Consider the following 22,815-nt stretch of genomic DNA (forward strand, 5'->3'; position numbering starts at 1 on the left):
GTGGTTTCTTAGCACTTACTGTCTCTCATACTTCAGTCTCCCATTGGCTGGGATTGATGATTTGTGAATCTGAGCTCTGTTTTACTTGAAGCTGTGTGATGGATGGTCCAGCAACACTTGCAGATGACTAACTCTTTTGCTCCATTGCTTTTTTTAAAGTCATTTATGTGTCTTGCTAATATCCAGCCAAGCTACTTACTGTCACTTTATTGTTCGTATGTTTTGGTGTGTGACATACAGAGCAAACCCTTCACTTAATCTTCAGGGATGGCATCAGCTTTTCTTGGCTCCTGGCACTTCTGCCTGTCAATCTGTGTCTTAGGTTATGTGTATCATTTTTACGTTTACATGCTCGTTTCTGTGCACACATCTCTGCACGTATGTGTGAGGCCAGAGTTCCAGCTTAGGTGTCTATCTCAGCTGCTCTACCTCTTTTATTGACAGTTTCTCATTGAATCTGGAGCTAACCAGTATGTTCCTGGGTTCCTCCTGTCTCAATCTCTAGTACCATATGTACCCACTGAGCAAGGCTTTTTATATGAGTGTGGAGATCTAAACTTAGATCTTCAGACTTGGCGTGGGAAGCACTCTATCAACTGAGCCTTGTCCTCATCTCATGGTGTAAATAAAATAGTCTTCACTGTTGGTTGCTTTTTTGGAAGTGTTTGCAGTTTTCCTCTTAACCCAGCTAGCTCCCATTTATTTAACAAGTTCTAAGGCACAACAACTGAGCAGTATTCCTCTCTTTTAATCCTCTAAACTAATCTGGCTACTCCTCCAGCCAACATCCCTGAGATACTTGCATTTTAGTACCAATCTGGTTCTCTGGGCTCCAGGTCTTTCCTCATGGAGAATCTCCTGGATTCTCCATGGCTAGTCCCCACTTTCTCTCTTTTCTTCCTTCCCTCCCTTCTCTCTTCTACTCAGTCATTGGCTAATCAGCTTTTATTGAAAAGTCAGAGCATGAGTAGGGAGCAATGCTCACACAACACTGAGGAAGGAGATTCTTAGAATAAGGATTACAAGCAGATATGGCTGTACAGAAATCAACATTTGAATAATACATGGATAATGTTTACATAGTGCACACTTAATAGTATAAAAGCTTGTAACTTAGAGGTTATGGAGTTACTTAGATCCGTTAAGTTCTGATTATCCTACATGTTCCCATTTGGGGTTCAATAATAAAGGCACAGATATCTGTGTAGTATAAGACTATTGGCCAGTTTGCTGGGGCAGTTCCTTAGCCAGCTCATCTAACTCAACACGACTTCTCCACTGCTGTGTCTCTGTTCTACTTCATTATGCTTCTGTCCCTCTTCCTCTCTGCCTGACTGTTTATCCCCCAGCTCCAGCTGCCAGTTCTTTATGCAAAAAGTCCCATTCAGTCTGAACCAATCAGCAGCAGGACAACACCTGTCCATTTCTCTGTGTTGCCATTTGGCATCCGGGGTTATGTAGCTTACCCCAAGACAGATCGCCTTTTCTCTTTGAGCAGGTGAGGAAGCAGCAGACACTTATGTATGCTGTTAGCCTGGCACCCATGGCACAGCAGTTAGCAATTGAGAGACACACCTTCATAGCCACTTCTCCCCCATTAGTCCAAGAAATGCTTTTGTCTCCAACATCAGTGAACTGTATATAATAACAATTGTGCAAACTATTATAGTTAGAATTGTATTCACAATGTCCAATCCATTTGTCCTATTTTTTTAAAGACTTATTTATTACATATGAGTACACTGTAGCTGTCTTCAGACACACCAGAAGAGGGCATCAGACCCCATTACAGATGGTTGTGAGCCACCATGTGGTTGCTGGGATTTGAACTCAGGACCTCTGGAAGAGCAGTCAGTGCTCTTAACTGCTGAGCCATCTCTCCAGCCCCCATTTGTCCTATCTTGAGTCCAAAGTTCTATAGAGGGTTTGTGTCAAATGAGCAAGGGAAAGAAACATGAAGTGTATTTAGTTGTTTTTTTTTTTTTAAATCACTACTTAGGTTTTCACATCCTCCAACCTTTCTAACTTGAATTTATTAACCTCAAACACCATTTTAGACTCAAACATTTTCTTAGATCCTTCAGAAGTTAAGCTTTGTCTTTCAACTTTCATAAACTTTACACGTTTCTTGTGGGTCTCTTTCTGAATCTAGTAACAATGAAAACTGTAAAACAGACACTTAGCTCTAAGAGAGTGAGGCCTGATTTTTACACATGGGGAGAACTGAGAAGGCAGCTTAAGCCTTGGTTTCTGCTGTTAACTGATACATCTTTCACTAGTCTTCTCTTCAAACCCATCAGAGAACTGAGAGAGTAAACAGGCAGCACAGACCAAGCAGCACTGTGGTCTGTAAGAATGGCAGACTTATTAGCTACCTGGAGAGTCACAAGGCTCCTCTGTGTGACGTCAGTGGGATAGCCATCTTGGGGCCACCAGGTTCAGAAGAATTGACAGGCTTTCCTGTGAAGCAGGAAATGGGGGGTGGTGTCTGTCCACCTTGTCTAGGCAAAGTCTGACAACCAGCTCCCATGTGTCCTGCTTGTCCACCATTTAGACAGTGTGCTGTCAGCCATAGAGATAAAGGGCAAATATTGTCACATTTGAAGTACGCTCCAGGTAGAGTTTTTTCTGTGTCCATCATCTTCAGAGGAGGAGATTAGGGGCGCTGCCAGGAGTGATGTGTCTTTCTGTCACAAAAAGCCTTTTTAAAATATCTAAAATGCCATATTCCGAAGAGCTCTCAAGTGTTGGAGGACCATCTACCTAAAGTCTGTCTAAGTAAACAAACTTCGCTTGTTTCTAGTTGATTGTTTTGAAAATGTAACAGGCGGCTTCATAAGACTTATGCCCAAAATTAACTACACTAAGACCTAACATGACTACAAGTATAGTTCTGAATGCATCAAAGAATTTGATTATTTATAGGTTACTGACTACTAACTTGTATTTTTTAAATTACCCTTAACATTTTACAGCACTTTATAAGACTATGACTTTACATTTTTAAATGAGTTGAATGCTGAAGTTATATGCACATAAACCCTAAACAACAAGAGTTGAATCATGTATAGACTATGTGGTAGCTAAAAAAATCTAAAATATTAGAGAGTTATTGTTGCCTTTTTAGTTTAAAGGGGGGCTACAATGATCCACCCTTTTTTTCTTTCACCCCCCATAAACCTCTGAACAATCTACCCCACCTCCTGGGAATAAGGGTTGTGTTCTTTAGATTGTTTCTTGCTGTCTGGTCACAACTGCATATTTGGCAACCGAAAGAAAATTGGGATGCTGGCCAAGTCCTGGGAGAGTGGGCTGTTTGATTTGCATTAGATTCTGTGGGATCATCTGGGGCCAGAAAAGTACAGGGTTTAGCTAAAGTCCTGGCTGAATAGGCTGTTCTGTCCAGGGCTAGCCACTTGAAAGTTGTCCTGGATCCAAATCTTGAGGAAATACTAGAACCTGGCAGGATGCTGGAACAGATAAATGTCTTAGCAGTTCCGCTTCTGTCTTAGCATCCTCTCCTGGAGGGTGAATCTTGTTGGGCTACTTTAACTTTACTGATGCTTGATTGTTTTGCTCTGAAAGTACATAGCTTATAAAAGTAACATTGTAATGTTTTTTTATTAGCACACTTATGGAATGTGTGGTGTCCACAAATCAAGTAATGATTCTCTGCTCTGTGCCTGAGCAGGTGAAAGGCATCTGTAAGTTAGTTTGGGCTGCTGTGATGGTTTGTATATGCTTGGCCTAGAGAGTGGCACTATTAGGAGGTGTGGCCTTGTTGGAGTAGATGTGTCACTGTGGACCCTCATCCTAGCTGCCTGGAAGCCAGTCTTCTGTTTGCCTTCTTAACAAGATGTAGAACCCTCAGCTCCTCCTGCACCACGCTCCATCCTTGATGATAATGGACTGAACCTCTGAACCTGTAAGCCAGCCCCCAATTAAATGTTGTCTTTTATAAAAGTTGCTTTGGTCATGATGTCTCTTTATAGCAGTAAAACCCTAACCAAACTAGGTGTTAGGGTGTTACAAATCGCCATCTATGCCAAACGAAAGGATGGCATGTCACATTAAGTCTTGAGGACCAGGCTACTAGAGACATCCATGTCTCCTTGGTCTCTGAGCTGATCCTATATAGGGGGATCAGCATTTACATTATCTGCTTTGTTGTTTCTCTGGGTCTCTTACTAGTACCTTCCATGTCAGTGGCCAAATTTTCCCATGGTCAAATCTGACCTCCCTTAACTTTGCAGGAATCCACAGCTTTTTGTTTCCTGTGGAAGTAACGACGGAGTCATATCGAACTGTGCCACTTTCCAAAGCATATCCAAACCACCACAATAGGTTTTTAATTTTTTACTCTGTATGTGCTAAAAGTATCTATTTTAAGATGTTATTGTCTCTCTGCATAAGAATTCCTGTGGGAGAATGAGTGGAAGGTCAGTTACCTAAAGTATGGTCAAGCTTGGGGTCCATATAATCCACATATGCATCCTGTGATCTCTTTCCTGCCAGAGCCAGTGCTCTCTCAGCCTCAGCTGATCATTTTCTTGGACCTTTTAAGCCCAAATTAGCTTCCAAGGTTTGAGATTAATTGCTTAACCTTTGAGTAGTTAACCCAATAGTGGGCCATAGCCAATTAATATCTCCCAGCATTTTTTGAAAATCATTAAGAAGAGTTTGTAACTGAGCTCCATGGATCTGTACTTTCTGTGGTTAAATTTTCTAGATAATTGGTAGAATCTCCTCTTTGTATTTTTAGAAGCAATTTGTAATCCCCAGCAAAGCAAAATACTTTTTACTTCAGCAAACATCCCACCCTCCATGGTATGTGTATTGAAATCAGATTGATAAATTATAGATTGAGGAAACTTGTTTGCAAATTATTTTTAACAGCTATTGTACAAAATAGTGGTACAAGGTGGGGCTGTTTAACATTCCTTGTGGCAAAACTTTCCATTGATAACTTTTTATAGGCTGCTTATTGTTAAATGCGAGTACAATGAAAGTAAATGTTTCTTTATCCTGTTGTTGCAGGGATATTGAGAAAAAGCAGTCTTTTAAATCAATCACTTAATAGGCCATGCTTTTAGGTAACAAAGGAGTTAAGGGGACTCCAGGTTGTAAGGAACCCCATGGGCTTAATTACCTTATTGATAGGTCAGGTAGCAGTCTCGATTTTTCAGATTATTTCTTTAATTGATAAATATAGGGGAGTTCCAAGGACTGGTGGACTCTTCCATATGTGAGCCTCCAGCTGCTCTTAGACCTTGGGCTGCAGCTTTTCCTTATTTAAGGATCACTGTTCTACTCAGTAGGCTTGTTTGTCAGTTAGCCATTTGATAGGGCAGTTGGTACTCTATCAGCAGTGGCCTTGTAAATGTGGAGAGCCAACACCTGCTGTGGCCTGCCTGTGGACAGCCTGGATAGTCTGTAACTGTTTTTTATATCATTTTTAGTACCTTCATTGTTAGCATCTCCCATTTTATATCTTGTCCCTGAAGTTGAAGGAATGTTAATCTGTGTTTCCCACTTTTAATAGATTCATGACTATACCTACCACAGATAGTCTTGATTCTTATCTGATCTTTTGGACCTATATGTTTAATCCATTTTAGACTTTCTTTTATCTGAGACATGTCTCAATCCCTAGAAGATATATAGGTGATACCTTTCAGAGTGGCCAGGTTGGATTCCAAGAATCTTGTAAAGTTATTATTATATCTGCCCCAGTATCTACTAGGCCTTCAGTCCTCTCCTTATCTAAGTCTGCTCCTGTGAATTCTGAGGACAAGGAGTTTCTCTTTCCTTTATTCTTAGGGTATAGAAAATCATTACTGACCATATTGTAATTAGCTCCATGATGATAACCGAAACGAAACTGTATGGGGTCCAGGTGCCCTCTGCTTTAGTGTTTCCATGTTTTTAACAGGTAAAATATCTTCTGCGCCAGCTGCCAGTCTTTATTCTGCAAAAAGCCACACTCCTTACTCAGTTTGAGCCAGCCAGCAGCAGGACAATGCCTAATCCATCTTTCTGTATTGCCTTTTGGTATTGAGGGCTACTTGACCTTCATGATGGCAGCTTGATTTTTTTTTCCCATGAAAAGCCAAATTCTCATTTATTTAACTATGAGTTTGATGGATGCTAAGGTTTTTTTTCCCCCACAAGTCAAACCCAGAAAAAAATATCCAAGAAAATTCAGTGTCTCAGGAAAAGCCTTTATGAAATTTAGTCTACATATTATAATTCTTAAAACCAAAATGAGAATCTTACTGTATGGTGTATTGTAGCTATATTACCAGCACTGGGGAGACAGAGACAGGTCTAGCTTGAGTTTGAGGCCAGCCTAGCTATTGTGAGCTGCTGGACAGCATGGGCTACGTAGTGAGACTTTGTCTCAAAACAAATCAAAATAACCCTCCCCCTGCCTTTCTAAAGATAAGGTAACTGGCACCCAAGGACACTTTTCTCCTCATACCTTAACTCAAAACAACACTGTGCTTGCAAGCACCATATCCCTAAGCAGAACAGCCTCTCTCACCTACAGAAGGAATGTGTCTCATGCTGGAGACTCTTCTGAGGGATGCCAGCAAAAGGTGTAAAACATGACAATGACAGGCTTTTCACAGCGATCCTAGCTGCCCTTTATGCCATAGGGAACATCTATTCTGAGCTATGCCGTATCAAAAACATCTTGCCTTTTTAGGTTCTGGGGTTAACTTTTAAACCTGTATTCAGTTCACATCTAACTATGTTTCAAAAGCTGCACAAAATCAGCTAGGCTTTTTTAAAAAAATACTCTTTACAGCATGCTCAGTCTATATGCATGAGTTTGGATAATAAATATTAAATATGGGAGGGACGTATGGTAAAAACCATTGCTGTAACATGGCGCCTACTGGAGTCCCTGCTGAGTGATCACCGTTCCAGGAGCCCTGCTCATACAGCTCCTTATAGATCCTTTTCCGCTCTCCAGCATGTCTTGAGAAACCTGGAAAGGCCGCTCTAGGGCGAGGCACTTGCAGTACTGGAGCATGAAGGCTCCACAAGTCCCCGTCGTTTTCCTGTTGTGGAATACACTTTGTAACCGCAGTCTGCCAACACTGAAAAATTCAGCTCTGTTTTTTCCTCTGGCTTCAGTCAGAAAATACTTTCTTATATTCTCTACACAACATTTTAAATGAATACCTTGGGAATCATAAAATGAAACAATCCGACTGGAGAGTGTCACGGTAATGAGAGGCCAGTGGACCTCCGGGTGGATGGGAATCAACAGAGACTCTTTAAACAAGTCCACCTTCCCAGTCCATCTCTGAACTCCACTACAGCCTTTGGTTAGCGCTGTCGATGGAAAAGCTGTTGAAGGAGTGGACATTGTCTGGACTTCATCCAATCAACTCACCATACATAGTGCTAACCTGGTCATTCAGCCAATGCTGACCATCTGAGGTTACCAGATCATCTCTATCCAGCACGTGCTTGTTGTGGACGATTCGGAAGTTGCACTTCTGATGTCTGGCCCAGTAGTTTGTTATTTCTCTGTTGATAAATGGTTTTCTACTAATAAAGTCTTCATTAGAGACATCTTCTAATCTCCCAAGGACATCTTTTTCACTGAGTGGGACCAGACTTCCATACTTTTTCATAACCTGATCTAGGAATCCAGAAAGGCAGGTTGAGAGCTGCTCATCATCCACTGGAGACGCTGTCTGGCTGCTCTTGCCACCTGCCATTTGGTTTTCTACTTTGAGTTCACTGCACACCAAGGGAGCATCCAGTGGACTTTTACAGTAAGGGTGGTCCAGCAGCTTAGAACTAAGAATGTTCTGCTTGAGAGACCCATCCTCCGCCATCTGGAAGTTCTGGTTCTGAGCAGGCTCCTCAGACACAGGCCCATCTACACTACTCACAGATGTGTCTGCTCCAGACACTGACAGCTTCACTCCGTCATCACTGACGGTACTTGTCCCACTTTCCTGACCCAGAGTCATAAGTGCTCTTTCAGTTTCCAGAGTGCACTTGTCACTGGAAGGATGTTCCATTAGAGGGAGTTCATGAATGTGCTCTGTACACTCCACTCCCACTTGGGAGAAGAGGATGACTGGTCCCAAGTGTATGTGGCACTGCCATTCTGCTGGTCAGGGAATGCTTCATCCAAACCATGCTCCTTGTCCAAGACAGAGCTTTCCGGCAGCTTGATTTTTAACATGATAATCTCAGAGAATCATCTTGTGGTCAAGTGAAAGCAGGTAATGGGCCGTAGAAATGGTAATACTAAATATCCAGCCGGCACTTGGTTCTACCAGCAAAGCAATTAACTGACAATACAGGGGCATGCCTACACAGCCATTTGATGCAGTGTGTGCAGGTGCAGGTCTTCCCTACAAAAAATGCCTCAGAGCTGGATCTTTTGGAGGCAGTTCCTCAATTGAAGTTCTCTCAGATTATTCTAGCTCGTGCCGAGTTTACATAAGACACATACTTTATTCTCTCCTGGATATGTTGGATGGGTGCACATGGCCTTGACTGCAGCTGGATGCAGGTTAGGATGCTTGTCTTCATGTACCTTTCAAGGTGGTGCCCACAGAGGGTAAAGGGCTTGGCTATCAACCATTCAGTAAGTGCCTGTGGTGAGCGCAGTGAGAGGAAGGTCAGAGGTAGACTTTTATTCAGTGTGCAAATGGCTGTGTTAACTTGGGCTGCCTTTGCAATACAGCTATCCCTCAGTAACTATGGGAGATCAGTTTTGAGTCTGGGATATTTGGGCACCTGTTGTACAGGGACAACCCTTTTGTGTGACCTGTGCTTAAGTCATCTTTGCAGCATTTGTGACCGCATATAGTTGTACTACATTGTACAAGGGAATAGTGTCAAATAAAACTGAGCACCCTCAGAGGTTTTGCAGTTGAATCCACATCTGTGGGACTCCCGGGTTTAAAGGGTGACAGCATCCTCCACTACCGTTTAAGTGTTACCTAACTATTCTAGCCTGCGACCCACCAAGTGGCTAGTTCTCGCTGCTCTGCTTCAGTCCCTGTGCGTTCCTTTCCCTGTCTGCTTTTGATTCTGCTATGTCTGCCTTCCCTTGCATTCCTCTCTGCTTGGAAGTTCCACCCTCATACTTGCTGCCCCAGCTGTTGACCCTCGGATCTTTATTACAGTAACAAGACAACACCTTTAGGCAGGTGAGAGAAGGCAAGCAAATGGCAAACCTGGTGATGGGACTTAGAAATTACAATGCCGACGTCCGGCTAGCACTTAGCTCTTTGCCAGTATAATAATCAACAATTGGAAATACAGAGACGCACCTTCATACAAAGTAAGGAATGCCACCTAACAGGAATATCATCATGTATGAACTGGGGCTTTACTATTGTCCCAATGTCTGTCTCCCAACTCTTAAGCCTGTGAAGCGTGTATTTGTTTCTGAAGCAAGGTCTCACCATGACTGGCCTGAAACTGCCTGCATGGCATGTGCTGCCGTGCTTGGCCCGTGTCTGTTGTTTGGAAGCAGCTCGGTCTTTGGCAGTTTAAAGACATACTGCAAAACACAAATTTGGGAGGGCACATAAATAATTCAAACCAATGTTCTATTTTTAGCCTGATATTTTAAAAGCCATTTGTTTTAGAGAATATTGTCTGTTTTCCTTCTTAGTAAGTTGCCTTTCCAGGGCCACTGTCCTAGTCATAGTGTCTCCACACAGGTAACTTATAAAGGAAGGCATTTAATCTAGGACATGTTTTACAGTTTTCAAAGGTTAGCCCATGATCATCCTGGCTTGGATGTAGCTGAGAACTCACGTCTGATCCACAGATTACAGTCATAGAGACAGTAAGGCTCAGGAGTCAAAGCCCACCCCTAATGACACACCTCTCTGTGTGTCTTGTGTTAGACAGGATGGCTTGAGAAAGAGCTGCTGCAGGATGAATTTAGGCTTCTCAGCTGCAGATCTGCCTCTGAAGAACTGAATTAGGAACCAGCTTTGCAGAACCTCTTTATTGTTACACAAAAGGCATTTTTAGCAAGTAAATTTTCTATACCCAAACCTCTTATCAGATCTAGGAGTTTGAAGAACCTAAGTAACTCTCAGCCTTAGGAGGCTTTTAAGTTATGGGAAGTCTCTGAATCCTTCTGAAGAGCCACAGGTAACAATCACCGACTATTTACAAAAGGCTACTTCAAAGCCATTGTCTCCTGCCAGAAACAATGGCTCTGCTAAACTTCTGCTTCACACCCTCTTTTGTATCTTTCCCACACAATTCTACTGAGGGCCAAGCATTCTAGCATGAGCCTATGTGGCTATTCTTATTCAAACCATCGCAGCAACTGTAACCTAGCAGCACTACTTGGGTGGCATTCTTATCTGTGGGTGGCAGAGGTCAGATCATTCTTGTCTTCAGCTACAAGCTCTTGCACAGGCTGCAGCAAAGACTTCCTGGCCACTCTGACTGCCAGAGGTGCCCATAGCTCGTCAACTTCACGTGTCATTCCACATGCTCAGCTTTCTGCAGCTTCTCCTGTGCATACTGTATCTTCAAGTGATGTATGGTGGAAGTTCTTGTCCCTGCCCCTTCTTTGCACCCAAGAGATGATGGGTCACTCACCTGCCTTGATACTTCATGTAGCTGAACCCAAGCCCAATTCTGCATGCCTGAAGAACCTCCACTAACAATACATATTCCATAAGTATAGGCATGGACACCCTGCTTCCTTGAATCTTATGTTTTGTCATATCTGCCCACCAATGGGGTTAGGAAGCATAGGCACAGTCTGGAAACCATGGGAGACCCTGGGTAATGGCCATCACAGCCTAATACATGTGGCAGATCGGGGAAGCAGACGGCCTTGGATTCGGGTAGGATAGATGGAGGAAGCAAAGCCCAGGTAGAGACGTGGGGCCTGAGGGTTATCATGGTGGTTCCTGGCACAGGCCACCCAGAGGCCACAATTCGTAAGTACGTAGATTCACAGCAGGGGGCATTTAAAGCTGTCACTGTTCCAGGAGGCCAAGTGGAGCTGGTGTCTTCTGTCTTGACAGATGAAGAGCGCTCTGATGGATATCATCCAGCTGGCCACCCTGGACTCTGATCCCTGGGTCCTCATGGTTGCTGACATTCTGAAGTCCTTCCCTGACACAGGCTCCTTGAATCTGGACCTGGAGGAGCAGAACCCCAATGTTCAAGACATCTTAGGAGAACTTAGAGAAAAAGGTAAGTGGCTACTGAGACACTAGCTGGCCTTCCCCACATGCTTCAGTCTGACTTCAACAGCCCTGTTCCGCTGCATGTGCTGTGTGTCTGCAATTACATGGTGCATCCATGATTCACTTGGCCATTGATGTCTCTCCCATAAGTTCCTTGAGAGTAAAAATGTTAGGGGAAGGATGAAGAGAGTGGGGGGCATATGGCCCATGGAGGTGCGGCGAGGTCTGGGAGCAAGGGAGATGCCTCTGAGGGGCCCATGTTGGGAATCCCTTCCCCCTGAGGGACCAGCCACACAATGGTATAGTACAGAATAGAGTTTATTCAGGTCATGGGAGAGTTAAGAGGGTGGTAGAGGCAGAGAGAGAGAAAGGGAGAGGGAGAGGGGAGGAGAGGGGGAGAGGGAGAGGGAGGAGTAGAGGCTGGGGCCATGAACACCTGGAGAAAGATGGGGGAAGGGAAGGGGAAGAGGAGGGGTAAGGTTGGGAGAGCAAGAGAGGTAAGAGAGCCAGGAGGCAAGCGAGAGAGGAGGGGCAAGCAGCCCCTTTTATAGTGTCAGGTCACTGGGGCGGAGCATACATGGCTACTACCAGGTAATTGAGGGGTGGGGTTTACAGAATCCCAACAGAAAACCCTGGAGGTTGAGTTTCCAGAGCCTAAAACATTCTCTGTCCTAAAGTAGATGCTCATAAAAAATACCAACAAATTAGTTTCTAGACTATGAGGTGACAACTGTGGTTTTAGGGAGGTGAGAGTAGGAATGTCTATGCCGCTGATGCTCTCTCTCTCTCTCTCTCTGATGGAGAATGAAGACATGTGCCTCAAGGTCTCTCTCAGAAAGATGGAATTGGAGGCTTGAGGTCACATATTCCTACAGGGCTGCTTGTGAGGCACTAGGGCATTTTGGGGTTTAGTTGATTTGTAGTTACAGACTGGGGGCATTGGTCTGCGCCTGTCACATGTCTGCTGGGGTTGCTGGTTTCTTGGCAGCAGGAGGATGAGGCAGCTCGCTTCTTTTTATTCTGCGTCCCTCAGTTGTATGACTAACTGGGGCAAGTCCTTGGAGGTTTTCAGGCTCCAGCCTTTTGGTGACCACATCAAATCAGGAAGCACATGTGGGTGTCTTTGTAAGACTGCCACTGACAAGTGTCAGCAGAGACTGCCAGGGCTCTGCAGTCAAAGAGGAAGGCTAAGATGCCACACACTTGTTCCTCCTGGTGCTGAGGATGTAGGACGCTGCTCTCCATGCTGCTGTGTGGAGAAAGCCCTCATAGGGTTGTCTGCATGTGAGCTGTGGGGGCAGCCACCTGTGTTCCCTGGTTGTAAGTTACTTCCTCCAACCCTCTGGCTCTCCACAGTGAGTGAGTGCGAGGCTTCTGCCATGCTACCACTGGAGTGCCAGTACTTGAACAAGAATGCCCTGACCACCCTTGCTGGGCCCCTCACCCCACCAGTGAAGCATTTTCAGCTGAAGCGGAAACCTAAGAGTGCCACACTGCGGGCGGAACTGCTACAGAAATGTGAGTGCCTGCACCACAACCCTGCTCTTTTCTCTGTGCTGTTCTCTGTTAAATGTGTGGTTTTCTCTCCAGGCTCCAAGCCCCCAGAATGAGGACTCAGACTTAAAATATATTTATAAAAACCTTGGTCATAAGCTTTGGCTTATTCTCCAACTAGTTCATGCTTTAATATCCCATTTCTTCTGATCTAAGTTCTGCCACATGGCTGCTTACCTCTGCCCAGATCCCATGCTTCTGTCCTCCATGTTCCCAAGCAAATCTTCATGCACCTGGCTCTCTCCCAGAATCCTTCCTGCAGCCGTCCCACCTTCTAGTCTCCCTTTCCTATAAGCCATAGAGTTTTTATTGACAAGTTGATGCTTTCATACAATACATAACATATTCTCTATAATTTCCTCTTTAGTCTAATAAAAGGCTTTCTTTTACATCAATAGACTATATACAATAATAACAAATATGAAAACTATCAGGTAAGAATTAAAATTATAATGTTTAGACCATATGTATTTAGCAACTTTGGATAAAGTACTATCTATCCTATCCTGGTGAGTTCAGGGTTGTCTACTTAAATCACTCTTACCATAACTTGCATAGACCTTAAAAAAACCTATAAGCATCTATCTAGTCTTCAGCCCCATCAAAGACCTGAGAAGGAACAAGTATTACCTGAGTATGCAGGAAGAGTAGGCAAACAGCTTCCACAGCTATGGCAATGACAGAGACAGTTGGCTGTCTGGACAGCCCCCCAAATTCCTCTGAGTCATAGGAGCATCATCTGTAGCCTTCTAGCTCAGAATATCTGACAGACCTTTTTGTGAAGCAGGAACTATATAGAAGGACTGCTTACCTTGCCCTGGCAAACCTCAGCAGTCGACTTCTGCATCCCATTTGCCCAGTTTGAACAGCATTCTGTCAGCATGAAGCTAGGGCAGTTCTTGCCCAGTGACAAGCTTTGCTGTATGTGACACAAACTCCATAAGGACTATGTCCAATGCTCAGCATCTGCTTTGAAGCCCAATAGGGGTGCTGCCAGGAACAGACCTGTCTCATTGTCAAAACAGGCTTAAATTAATAAAGAATCTTTAAAATGTTATATTCTGTGGGTCTCTGAGGTTTTTGAAGACCATCTATCTATAGTGTATCTGAATTGTTTCTTTCTAGCTATTTGCTGATTAACCTTGAGAACATCTGCCTCTGAATAAACTTTATAAATAACTGAAGTGGTACCAAGAGACTATTTGTGTGAGTGACTGTTGACTTGCATTTCTAATTATTTTAAGCAGTTTCTTATAGCAGCTTTTAAGTACTAGAACTTATATTGTACTTTAAAATGAATTGAATAGGTACAGTACCTTAGTGTGTTGTAGCAAAATGCATTCCTAAATCTGTATTAATATACAAAGGTCTATACCATTGTGAACAAATGCAACCTTAAATATACAAAAATCAATACCCGTGTAAGATTTTTGGCTTATTAATGTTCTTTGGACTAAAAGTAGATTCAATAATCTACCCATTATTTCTATATCCCCCTTTGTCTCTTCATTCCTTTCTTCCCCCTTCCCCCTAACACTAGACAGAAGAGAAAGGATAAAGGAAAGAGAAAGAGAAATCCCTGAATCCAGTATCTATTTTGTTTCTTCCCTGACCAGAACCATTAACACATTGTAACCAACTCCCTTAAACAACGACAAACATCCATCATCTATGGGAGGCAAAAAGCCATCCACCCCATTTCTTAGGAATAAGGCTGTTGTCCTCTTGATTCAGGGTTTTACTTTCCTTTTGAACCTTCTTTCTCCCCCCAAAATTGGAATAATGGTCGGTCTTCAGAAAACTAGCTGTAGCATTTGTTGTCTGGACTCTGTATGTTGGTAAGTTCAGGGCTTCACTGTAGTTCTGACTGAACAGTGATGCTGGACGAGTTGGGGTCGGCTGCTTTCGTTGAAGCTGTGCTGGAAGCACGCCACTGAGGCTGGACCTGAAGCTGGATCTTCTGTGCTGCTTGTCTTCTTGGTATCTGGTCCTTTTGTCTGCAAACATAGAAATGCTCACAAATAATACATGGTTCAGCAGTGACACATGTCTAGAATGTGCAGTGTATATAGATTAGTCAAAGATGATTCTTTGTTCTTTGAGCAAGTGAAAGACATCTTTCTTTATAAGGTAGTTTGGACTATATGGCCAAATTGTAATATTAATTTTCATTCATGTCATATGAAAGAATGGCATATAGTAAGGACTCCAGCCTGAAAGATTTATTCGTGTCTCAGCCAGTCTCAGAGATCTTCCCTGCAGGAGGGGTCAGCGCTTACATTATCTGCCTTGCTGGTCTTGCTGACCTCTGTCTGTAACCAAGATCTTTTCCTATTGGAATAAACGCAAAATCACCCTAGTACAACATATTTCTTTTTTTTTTACATTCTGGAGTTAGGACTTCTGTAAGCTGAACTAACTCAGCAGTTTTTTTCTAAAAGCCAGTGCTTTATCCTTGGGAGAATTTTTTTTTTAAATCCTCCTGTTCTATGAGCATTTCCCTGAAATTTTTGTTAGATTGCTCCGTAATTTGCTTGATCTGTAGGATTGTAAGTTATATCTGTAACAGATTATGTCAGTTTCAGTTCCATGTGCTCCTTTTATTTTCTCTTTGAACCATTTAAAAGAGCATCGGGTAAATTAGAAACCCTGTGTCATTGTGCCTCTCATCTTTCCATTTATCAGTTTAAATGATATGTGTATGTGGAGCTGAAATCCGAGGTCCTTCCCTTTCAGCCTTAAAACATAGTTTTTTACCTTCTCCAAAGTTCTGGTGTGCTCACGTTCCTTTGTGTGTGTGTTTTTTGTCTCCTTGTGTTGTTTAGCGGGACTCTGTGTGGTTCTTGACTCTGGTTCAAAGGGAACAGAAAAACCACAGATTCCTTCTTTGTGTTGCCACCGTCCCGGGCTCCTGTGTGGGCAGCATATACTCGCACACACCTGCCTTGATGTCCTCCATTCTGGGAAGGTGGTGCCAGTCCAGCCCTAAGCCCTTGGGGTTTATCCAAGGACTTGGTTTTGAATCTTTGCATTCCTGCTCCCTGCTCACTGGATGGGTGACCCCTACAGTTGCTGGGGTGGTGAAACCCCTGTTCTGGGCTATCTGTTGGTCCAAGAGAGACTGCAGACTCAGGGCCCTCAGTCAAATGCTCTGTAGCACACAGGGCCACTTGTTCTCCTCGGTTTCCCCTGGACTCCATGCCTACCATGTTCAACACAATATGTTAAATGAATGCTTTTCTCCCAGCCCCAAGCTCCCGGAATAACAACTCTGAGACTCAATTACATTTACAAACACCTTTGTCATGAGCTTTGGCTGTTTCCTGACTAGCTCATAATTTAATTTCCCATTTATTCTAATCTAAATTCTGCCACGTGGCTACTTACCTCTGCTCAGCTCCTTTCATAGTCTCTGTCCTCCATATTCCCGGGCAAATCTCCCCATGCCTGGCTCTCTCTGAGAATCCTTTCTGCCTATTGGATGTCTCACCTTCTATTCTATACTTTTCCTATAGGCTATAGGTTTTATATTGACAAGAGAGGCTTCCATATAATACATAAGATATTCTCTATAGTTTTCAGATATTTTTACTTAAAAAAAAAAGCTAGCTTGTCTTCTCAAAAGGACAATCAGGTTTCTATGTTAACCACTGCTGTTTAGAAATGTGTTAGAGACCTCAGGGTTCTCAAACATGGTGCCTATAATCTCACAAAGTAGAATCTGTGCCAGTCAGGCAGGGCATAGGTCCCTTACAGTGGGATGTTGGTATGAGGCTGCTACTTGTATGTTGACCTGGTCTCTATAAGATACTGGATGGTTGCTCTTGCCTTCCTGCCCCTGTTCTTTCCCCATCCCCTTCTCTCTCCACGTGCTCATGGCTGGCCTTTACCCCCCTCCCCCTCGACTTTCTCTGCCCCTACTATCCTCTTAACTCCCCTCCCCATGCCCTGAATAAACTATTCTATACTTAAAGAAAAAGATATTAGATGGTTTTATTAAATGCTTTTGCAAATCATGTCTTAGGAAAGTTTGAGCGGAAGACACTTACTTGCTGGAGACGGACAGGGAAAGTGTCCGTTAGTCACATACATTAAAGCATGGGGTTTAAGCCAGGTGCACCATGTACCTAGTTCACAGCTTCTTGAGATGTTGAGACAGAAAGATCACAGGAACACAAACTGGCTTAAGATCAGCCTAGGCAATGTAGACCTTGTTTTGGCAATATAATCAATACAAACAAAAAAAAAATAACAAATGAAAAATGTTTAAAAATTTAAAAACACAAATTTCTATAAACTTATTTTGGCTATGCAATTAACATTGCTAATATTTTTAAATAGCTTTGATGTTGTTTATTATTTTTTGGAAAACAGTCTCTCACTGTGTAGTCTAGGCTGGCATGGCTTCTCCCTCCTCCTGCCTCAGCCTCGTGAGTGCTGGATCATAGGCCAGCAAATACCCTGTTTGCAGGAATCTAAGGAAGAGCCTTTGTTAGGACAGCTCTGTGGACGGGATCTGTGCTGTCTGGTAGCTCTGTAGAGCGCAGGCCCACTGAACTGCTCTGGAAGGTCTCTCCTCAGTTGCTGTAGCTCTGCTGATGGACCTGGGCTAATCCTGCCTTCCAGCTTTTGTGAGCTATTTCAGGAAAATACCTTGTTTCTTCCACATATTTATGTGTAACTCTGAAGAGAACCTTGGCCTGAGCCTGCTGTAAAGACAGCTGTGGGGACCTGTAGGTACCAACACCTAAGGCTCCTGGTTCCCTGTGGCACAACAGGTGGTTATAACTGGATTTTGGAGCCACTTATGTAGAAATTTCCTGACAGAATAAGCCTTTGCCATATTTGCACTGGTGTCAAGCTCCTCGGTGAACAGGGGACGGCTTATTTAACAAAATGAGCTTACAACACATGGTGGGTTTTATTGTTTGGAGTTTCATTTTAGCTATAATGCTTCAATCATTTCATTTTAATATTGAGCTCTTTAACATAGTTGGCCCACACTGTGTGCTGAGGGAAGGGCCTCTCTTGTTGCTATCTTGAATACCCATCACTACCCTCGGTGGTGTTTGCTTGGGTTTGATTAGGTTGTCACTTTAGAAAGCCAGTGCATACAGGTTAAAGGTGAGACTCCATGATAGGGCAAGACAGTTGAGTCAGGGCAGCCCAGGAGACAGACTCAGCCATGTGTTAGCTTCCGGTTTTCTATTCCAAGACAACTTTGGTTACCAGAGGGAAGGACTAGCCACAGTGCGGTCTATCCCTTTTGGAGGCGATGTAGCGGAGATTCTGGTGGTCTGTAACTAACTATTGCCCTATCAGTATTTCTCAGAAGTACCTAGCACCACAATGAGACATGGCAACCCAGAAGCCATGCACGAGCAATTGCCCCCTTCCTTTCTTGTCAAGAACCCCCCCCCCCACTCTTTGCTGTAGCTCATTTCTCCTGCCTCCATTCTGTCCCTTTTGCTGCCTCGAGAACAATGATTGAAATCAAAGAAAAATAGGCTACGGAGAAGCTTTGGCAATTATAAAGTAGAAAAAAAGTTCCACTTAATTCTTAGCTTAATGTTAATTATATAGGCAATGATTTATAAAAACAAATACCAGAAACAGTCCTTCTTTTCTTTTTGTTTTGGGCTTTTTGCTTGTTTTTAAAGGAAGTATCAACTATATAAAATTCAGCATTTCTGGGTGCATTCCTGCTGGGTTATATAAAGGAGTTACCTTGAGTATTTTTAAAGTCACTTTGTTATAGTTGCTTTATGGGCTGAGAGGCCCTATGCTCTAAGTAACCCTGACCTTGTGGCTTTTATTCTCATAGCTACCGAAACAGCCCAGCAGCTGAAGAGAAGTGCTGGGGTCCCATTCCACGCCAAGGGCCGGGGGCTGCTCCGAAAGATGGACACTACAAGTAAGGCTCTCGTGCTCAGGAAGTGCTGCTGCTTGCCGGCTGGGGTGGGGTGGGGTGGGTGGCTTGAAAAGTAGGATTTTTCCTCACTAGAAAAATCACTCGGACATTGGTCCTGAGAGGTGAGGCCCACTGGCTCTGTAGTGTGTAGATGTGTGAGGACAAGCAAGTTCATGTGCATCTTTGCCTGGGGAAAGGAAGGAGGCTTGAGCCAGTATGAGACCAGCTGGGTGAAGGAGACGTTTGCTGTCGCTCCCTTGTCATCTGTAGCCGCCCTCTTGGGTGTAATAGCTGTGGCAGGTGGCATGTGCTCAGGACAAGTTTCCAAGTTAGAGGGTCACACAGTAGTTTGGATCTTCACATATGTGCCTTGTTTATGTGCACTTTGCACTGTGTCGAGTACAAGCGAGGACTCCTCTAGAACTGTGTTCAGTGCCAGTGGGCGGGACAGCTGTAGAGTGAGGGGGAAGCCTTGCCAGTCCTCCCACTTGGTTCATCTGGCATCTTATACCAAGTTCCCATAACCCCAAAGCTGGCACATAACTAGTGGAAAGTCTTGGTATGGGTCACCATTCTACCATTATTACTGCAGGGCATGGTTCTTCCTTTGGTGTGGCCTGCTGCTCTAGTGTAGTCTCTACCTTGCTTCCCTTGCCTCTGAGGACGCTGGGTGGCCCTCCTGGGGGACAGAAAAACAAGTGGAATGTCACTATTCTGAGATCCTTGATACTGTAAGGTCACACAGCTCAAGATGTTTGCCTTTGTTCTTAGCAAAAATGTCAGTTTGGGGTGTCATCACTCTGGGCAGTTTGATACCAGGATAGTTTTTGTCCTGCAAGGTCTGGAGGTCTCAGCTGTCTAAGAAAGTTGTTATCTATTATTACTCTAGCCTTCTTAGAAAGGATATGAGTCGGGTACCTTCAGAGCATCAAGCCTGAGTCTTCCCTACAGACCCTCCGGGGTATCATTGGGTTTGTAGGTTCTGAATTTATGTCCCTTCTCCAGTGTTACTGACAAAGAGCCTGAATGGGTTTTTTGTTTTGTTTTGTTTTTTGAATTATTTTATTGTATGTGTATGGCTGTTTTGTCTGGATATATGTCTGTGTATGTGTGTGTGGTGCTCCTGGATGACAGAAGAGGGCATCAGATCTCCTGGGACTGGAGCTAATGGTATTGGAAATTGAACCTGGATCCTCTGGAAGAACAGCCAATGAGTACTCTTAACCACTGAGCCATTGCTCCAGCCCTTGAGTTCTTTTTACTACAGGAGAAAATGTGCAAAGTCCAAAATGTGGTAGGAGACATTCTGTGGGGATTCTCAGAGGCAGCCTTGTTTAGCCTTGTGCTCAAGAGGCTGCTGGGGACCCCACAGGACATTATCACTGACATTAGTGTCTTTTCTGTAGCCCCTCTCAAAGGCATCCCGAAGCAAGCCCCCTTCAGAAGTCCCACTACACCCAGCGTCTTCAGCCCTTCTGGGAACCGGACTCCAATACCACCTTCAAGGACACCACTGCAGAAAGAAAGGGGTGTGAAGGTGGGACATTCTTCTCATGATCCTGACAAGGCCAAGTGTTGATTCTTTGCTCTATAATTAAGTGTGGCATGTATTTATTTTGGCAGCTGCTCGATATTTCTGAGCTGAATACTGTTGGTGCTGGCCGAGAGGCAAAGAGGAGGAGGAAGACTTTAGGTATGTGGAGCACTGAAGGTCTGCAGAGATGTTGGATGCACTGCATCCTAGTGTGTTATGGTGTTTCTCCAGTATAGTGTGTGGGTCTTTTGGGCTTTCTTCATGCTTTCTCTTTCTGGTCTAGTCTGCCTGTGTTCTTACCTTGCCATCTTACCACAGTGGTAATAGGACTTTTCCCAAGTTTTTTTTTTTTTTTTTTTTTTTTGTGTTAAGTGGGGAGTGTGTGGCTTTTGAGATGTGGTCCGTACACTGTAGTTCAGGCTGGCCTCAAGCTTGTAGCTTTCCAACTGCTAGGATTACAGATTATAATACCTATCAGAGGAATAATTTCTTTGCCCTGAGACCTAAGTGCACAATGCCATTTTGCATTTGGCTTTCACAGAGAACACTTGTGACTTCTGAACTGGGGCTGGGTCAGAGAGCCACTAATCAGCTCTCTTCCTTCATTGGCAGACACAGAAGTGGTAGAGAAGCCCACCAAGGAAGAGACGGTTGTTGAAAATGCCACCCCTGACTATGCTGCTGGCCTGGTGTCCACACAGGTAGAGCTTCCATGAGTGCAGCCGTGGGCATGCTATATACTACTTCTAGTGCTGACACAGCCAAAATAATGTGACAGTCAATGTCCTGATTGATAGCCACTATGTTATGTAAAAGTATGTGTATGCATGTGTGCAGATGTGTGTGCATGTATGAACATGTATGTTAGTGGCAGAGGGAGCCAGAGCCTGACTTTGGGCATCAGTCTTGTGTTTGGAACAAATACCCACCTGGGTATTACTGCCTGGGGCGTCTCCATACCACTGTTACCCCATGTTCCACACTGTCCAGTGGGTAAGGTTCCTGTTTGAGGCCCAAGTGCTTTGTAGACCAGGCATTGCATGCATGAGGGAATGGTGTTTCAGCTGGAGTGGCTCTTTCCCAGGGTCTGTCTGTGGAAATGGGTATTCAGAGATAGGTGCACAGGTGTGTGTGTGTGGAGGCAGTGTATCGGTTTCATGGTCTAATTTCTGAGCCTATTGTCTGTGTGGTAGGTACCCTTTGCATTACTAAACTTTTCCCCCTAGATGTCCGTTTGGGAGCATAGGGTAGTAGCCATGGCTTAAGTTTAAAGTCCAGCATCACTAAAATCAGGGGCTTATGGGCTAGAGAAGCCACTGTTCCTGCCCTGGGGAGAGCAGTACTTGCTCTGTTGATGGGCAATGGCTGATTGAAGTTGTCCAGGCTACTCCCAGGAAGGTATACTGAAACCCCTACCTCTGCCTGGAGGAACCATGGTCTCTGTCTTCCAGAAACTTGGGTCTCTGAACAGTGAGCCAACACTGCCCTCCACAAGTTACCTGCCCTCCACACCCAGTGTGGTACCTGCCTCATCTTACATCCCCAGCTCTGAGACTCCCCCAGGTGAGTACCCGGCAGTATGCTGAACCAGTTTTCTTTCAGCCCACATAAGGACTTGCCCTGGGGTCACGGGGTCACTGTGATACCTGGCCTGAGCCTAGCACATCCACCTAGGAAGTAGTAGCCTTGCTCACATGGCACCACTCAGCATTAAGGCACCTGCCCCACTGTCTTTTGGTCCCAGGGAACAGGGAGATCTGGCCAAGAAATAAGCCAGAAGTCCTTTGGGTTCTTTGGGTGGTGGGCGGGTGGGAAGCCAAGGATTTTTCTCTTCCCAGATGATGCATACTGCAGAGGGATGATTCGTTTGGGGCAGACATAAGCTTGGGTTAGTCACTTGTTCAAGGGTTGGCGCCATTGGGCTCAGCTTTATAGGATGGGGGTCAGTTTTTCTCAAGGCAAGTAAGGGTCAGCAGCAGCCTTGCTGAGGCAGAGTATTAGGCTTGGGGACAAACCAGTACCAGAGTGTAGGTAACACATCACAGGCCAGGAGCTAACCAGAGCCCTAGACAATTTAATCCTGGGTGTAGACATACCTGGGTACGTGGGCTCTGCTTTGCTGGGTAGTACATGGGACTCATGTCCCTAGCTGTGAGGGTCAGCAGTGATAGGAACAAGACAGAGTAGGTGGATATGGGGTAGTTGTCAGGGCAAGGGAAGTAGAGCTGAGCCTGTGACTCTCCAAAAAATGGTGTTTCAGGCAGTGTTTTCAGTCTAGGAATAAAAACTTCCTTTCCTGGACAACTCTTAACAAACCTGCTTTGCCTGCAGCTCCGCCCTCCCGGGAAGCCAGCCGACCACCTGAGGAACCCAGCGCCCCAAGTCCCACACTGCCAACACAGTTTAAACAAAGGGCGCCAATGTATAACAGTGGCCTGAGCCCAGCTACACCAACACCTGCAGCACCTACCTCACCTCTGACACCTACTACTCCCCCAGCTGTCACTCCCACCACTCAGACACCCCCTGTGGCTATGGTGGCCCCACAGACCCAGGCCCCAGCCCCAGTTCAGCAGCAACCTAAGAAGAACCTGTCTCTCACGGTAGGT

The 22,815-nt window shown here is 44.5% G+C and overlaps 1 protein-coding gene and 1 pseudogene across 2 annotated transcripts in view; one reads left to right on the plus strand and one right to left on the minus strand.

The window, feature by feature from the left end:
• The window catches only part of NELFA (negative elongation factor complex member A), a 29,247-nt gene that overhangs the window by 5,392 nt on the left and 1,040 nt on the right, over positions 1-22,815 (plus strand). Inside the window, exons 2-9 of the mRNA XM_080938778.1 lie at positions 11,043-11,214; positions 12,564-12,725; positions 18,586-18,675; positions 20,079-20,209; positions 20,296-20,365; positions 20,819-20,907; positions 21,658-21,769; positions 22,538-22,809. Of these exons, the coding sequence (XP_080794904.1) occupies positions 11,043-11,214; positions 12,564-12,725; positions 18,586-18,675; positions 20,079-20,209; positions 20,296-20,365; positions 20,819-20,907; positions 21,658-21,769; positions 22,538-22,809 (1,098 nt within the window). The remainder of the gene's footprint in view (positions 1-11,042; positions 11,215-12,563; positions 12,726-18,585; positions 18,676-20,078; positions 20,210-20,295; positions 20,366-20,818; positions 20,908-21,657; positions 21,770-22,537; positions 22,810-22,815) is intronic.
• On the minus strand, positions 6,822-8,212 carry LOC308434521 (sentrin-specific protease 5-like; annotated as a pseudogene). Its single transcript has one exon. The product of its transcript is annotated as a sentrin-specific protease 5-like (transcript).

This window comes from Micromys minutus, assembly GCF_963924665.1.
Source record: "Micromys minutus genome assembly, chromosome: 1".
Classification (NCBI taxonomy): domain Eukaryota; kingdom Metazoa; phylum Chordata; class Mammalia; order Rodentia; family Muridae; genus Micromys; species Micromys minutus.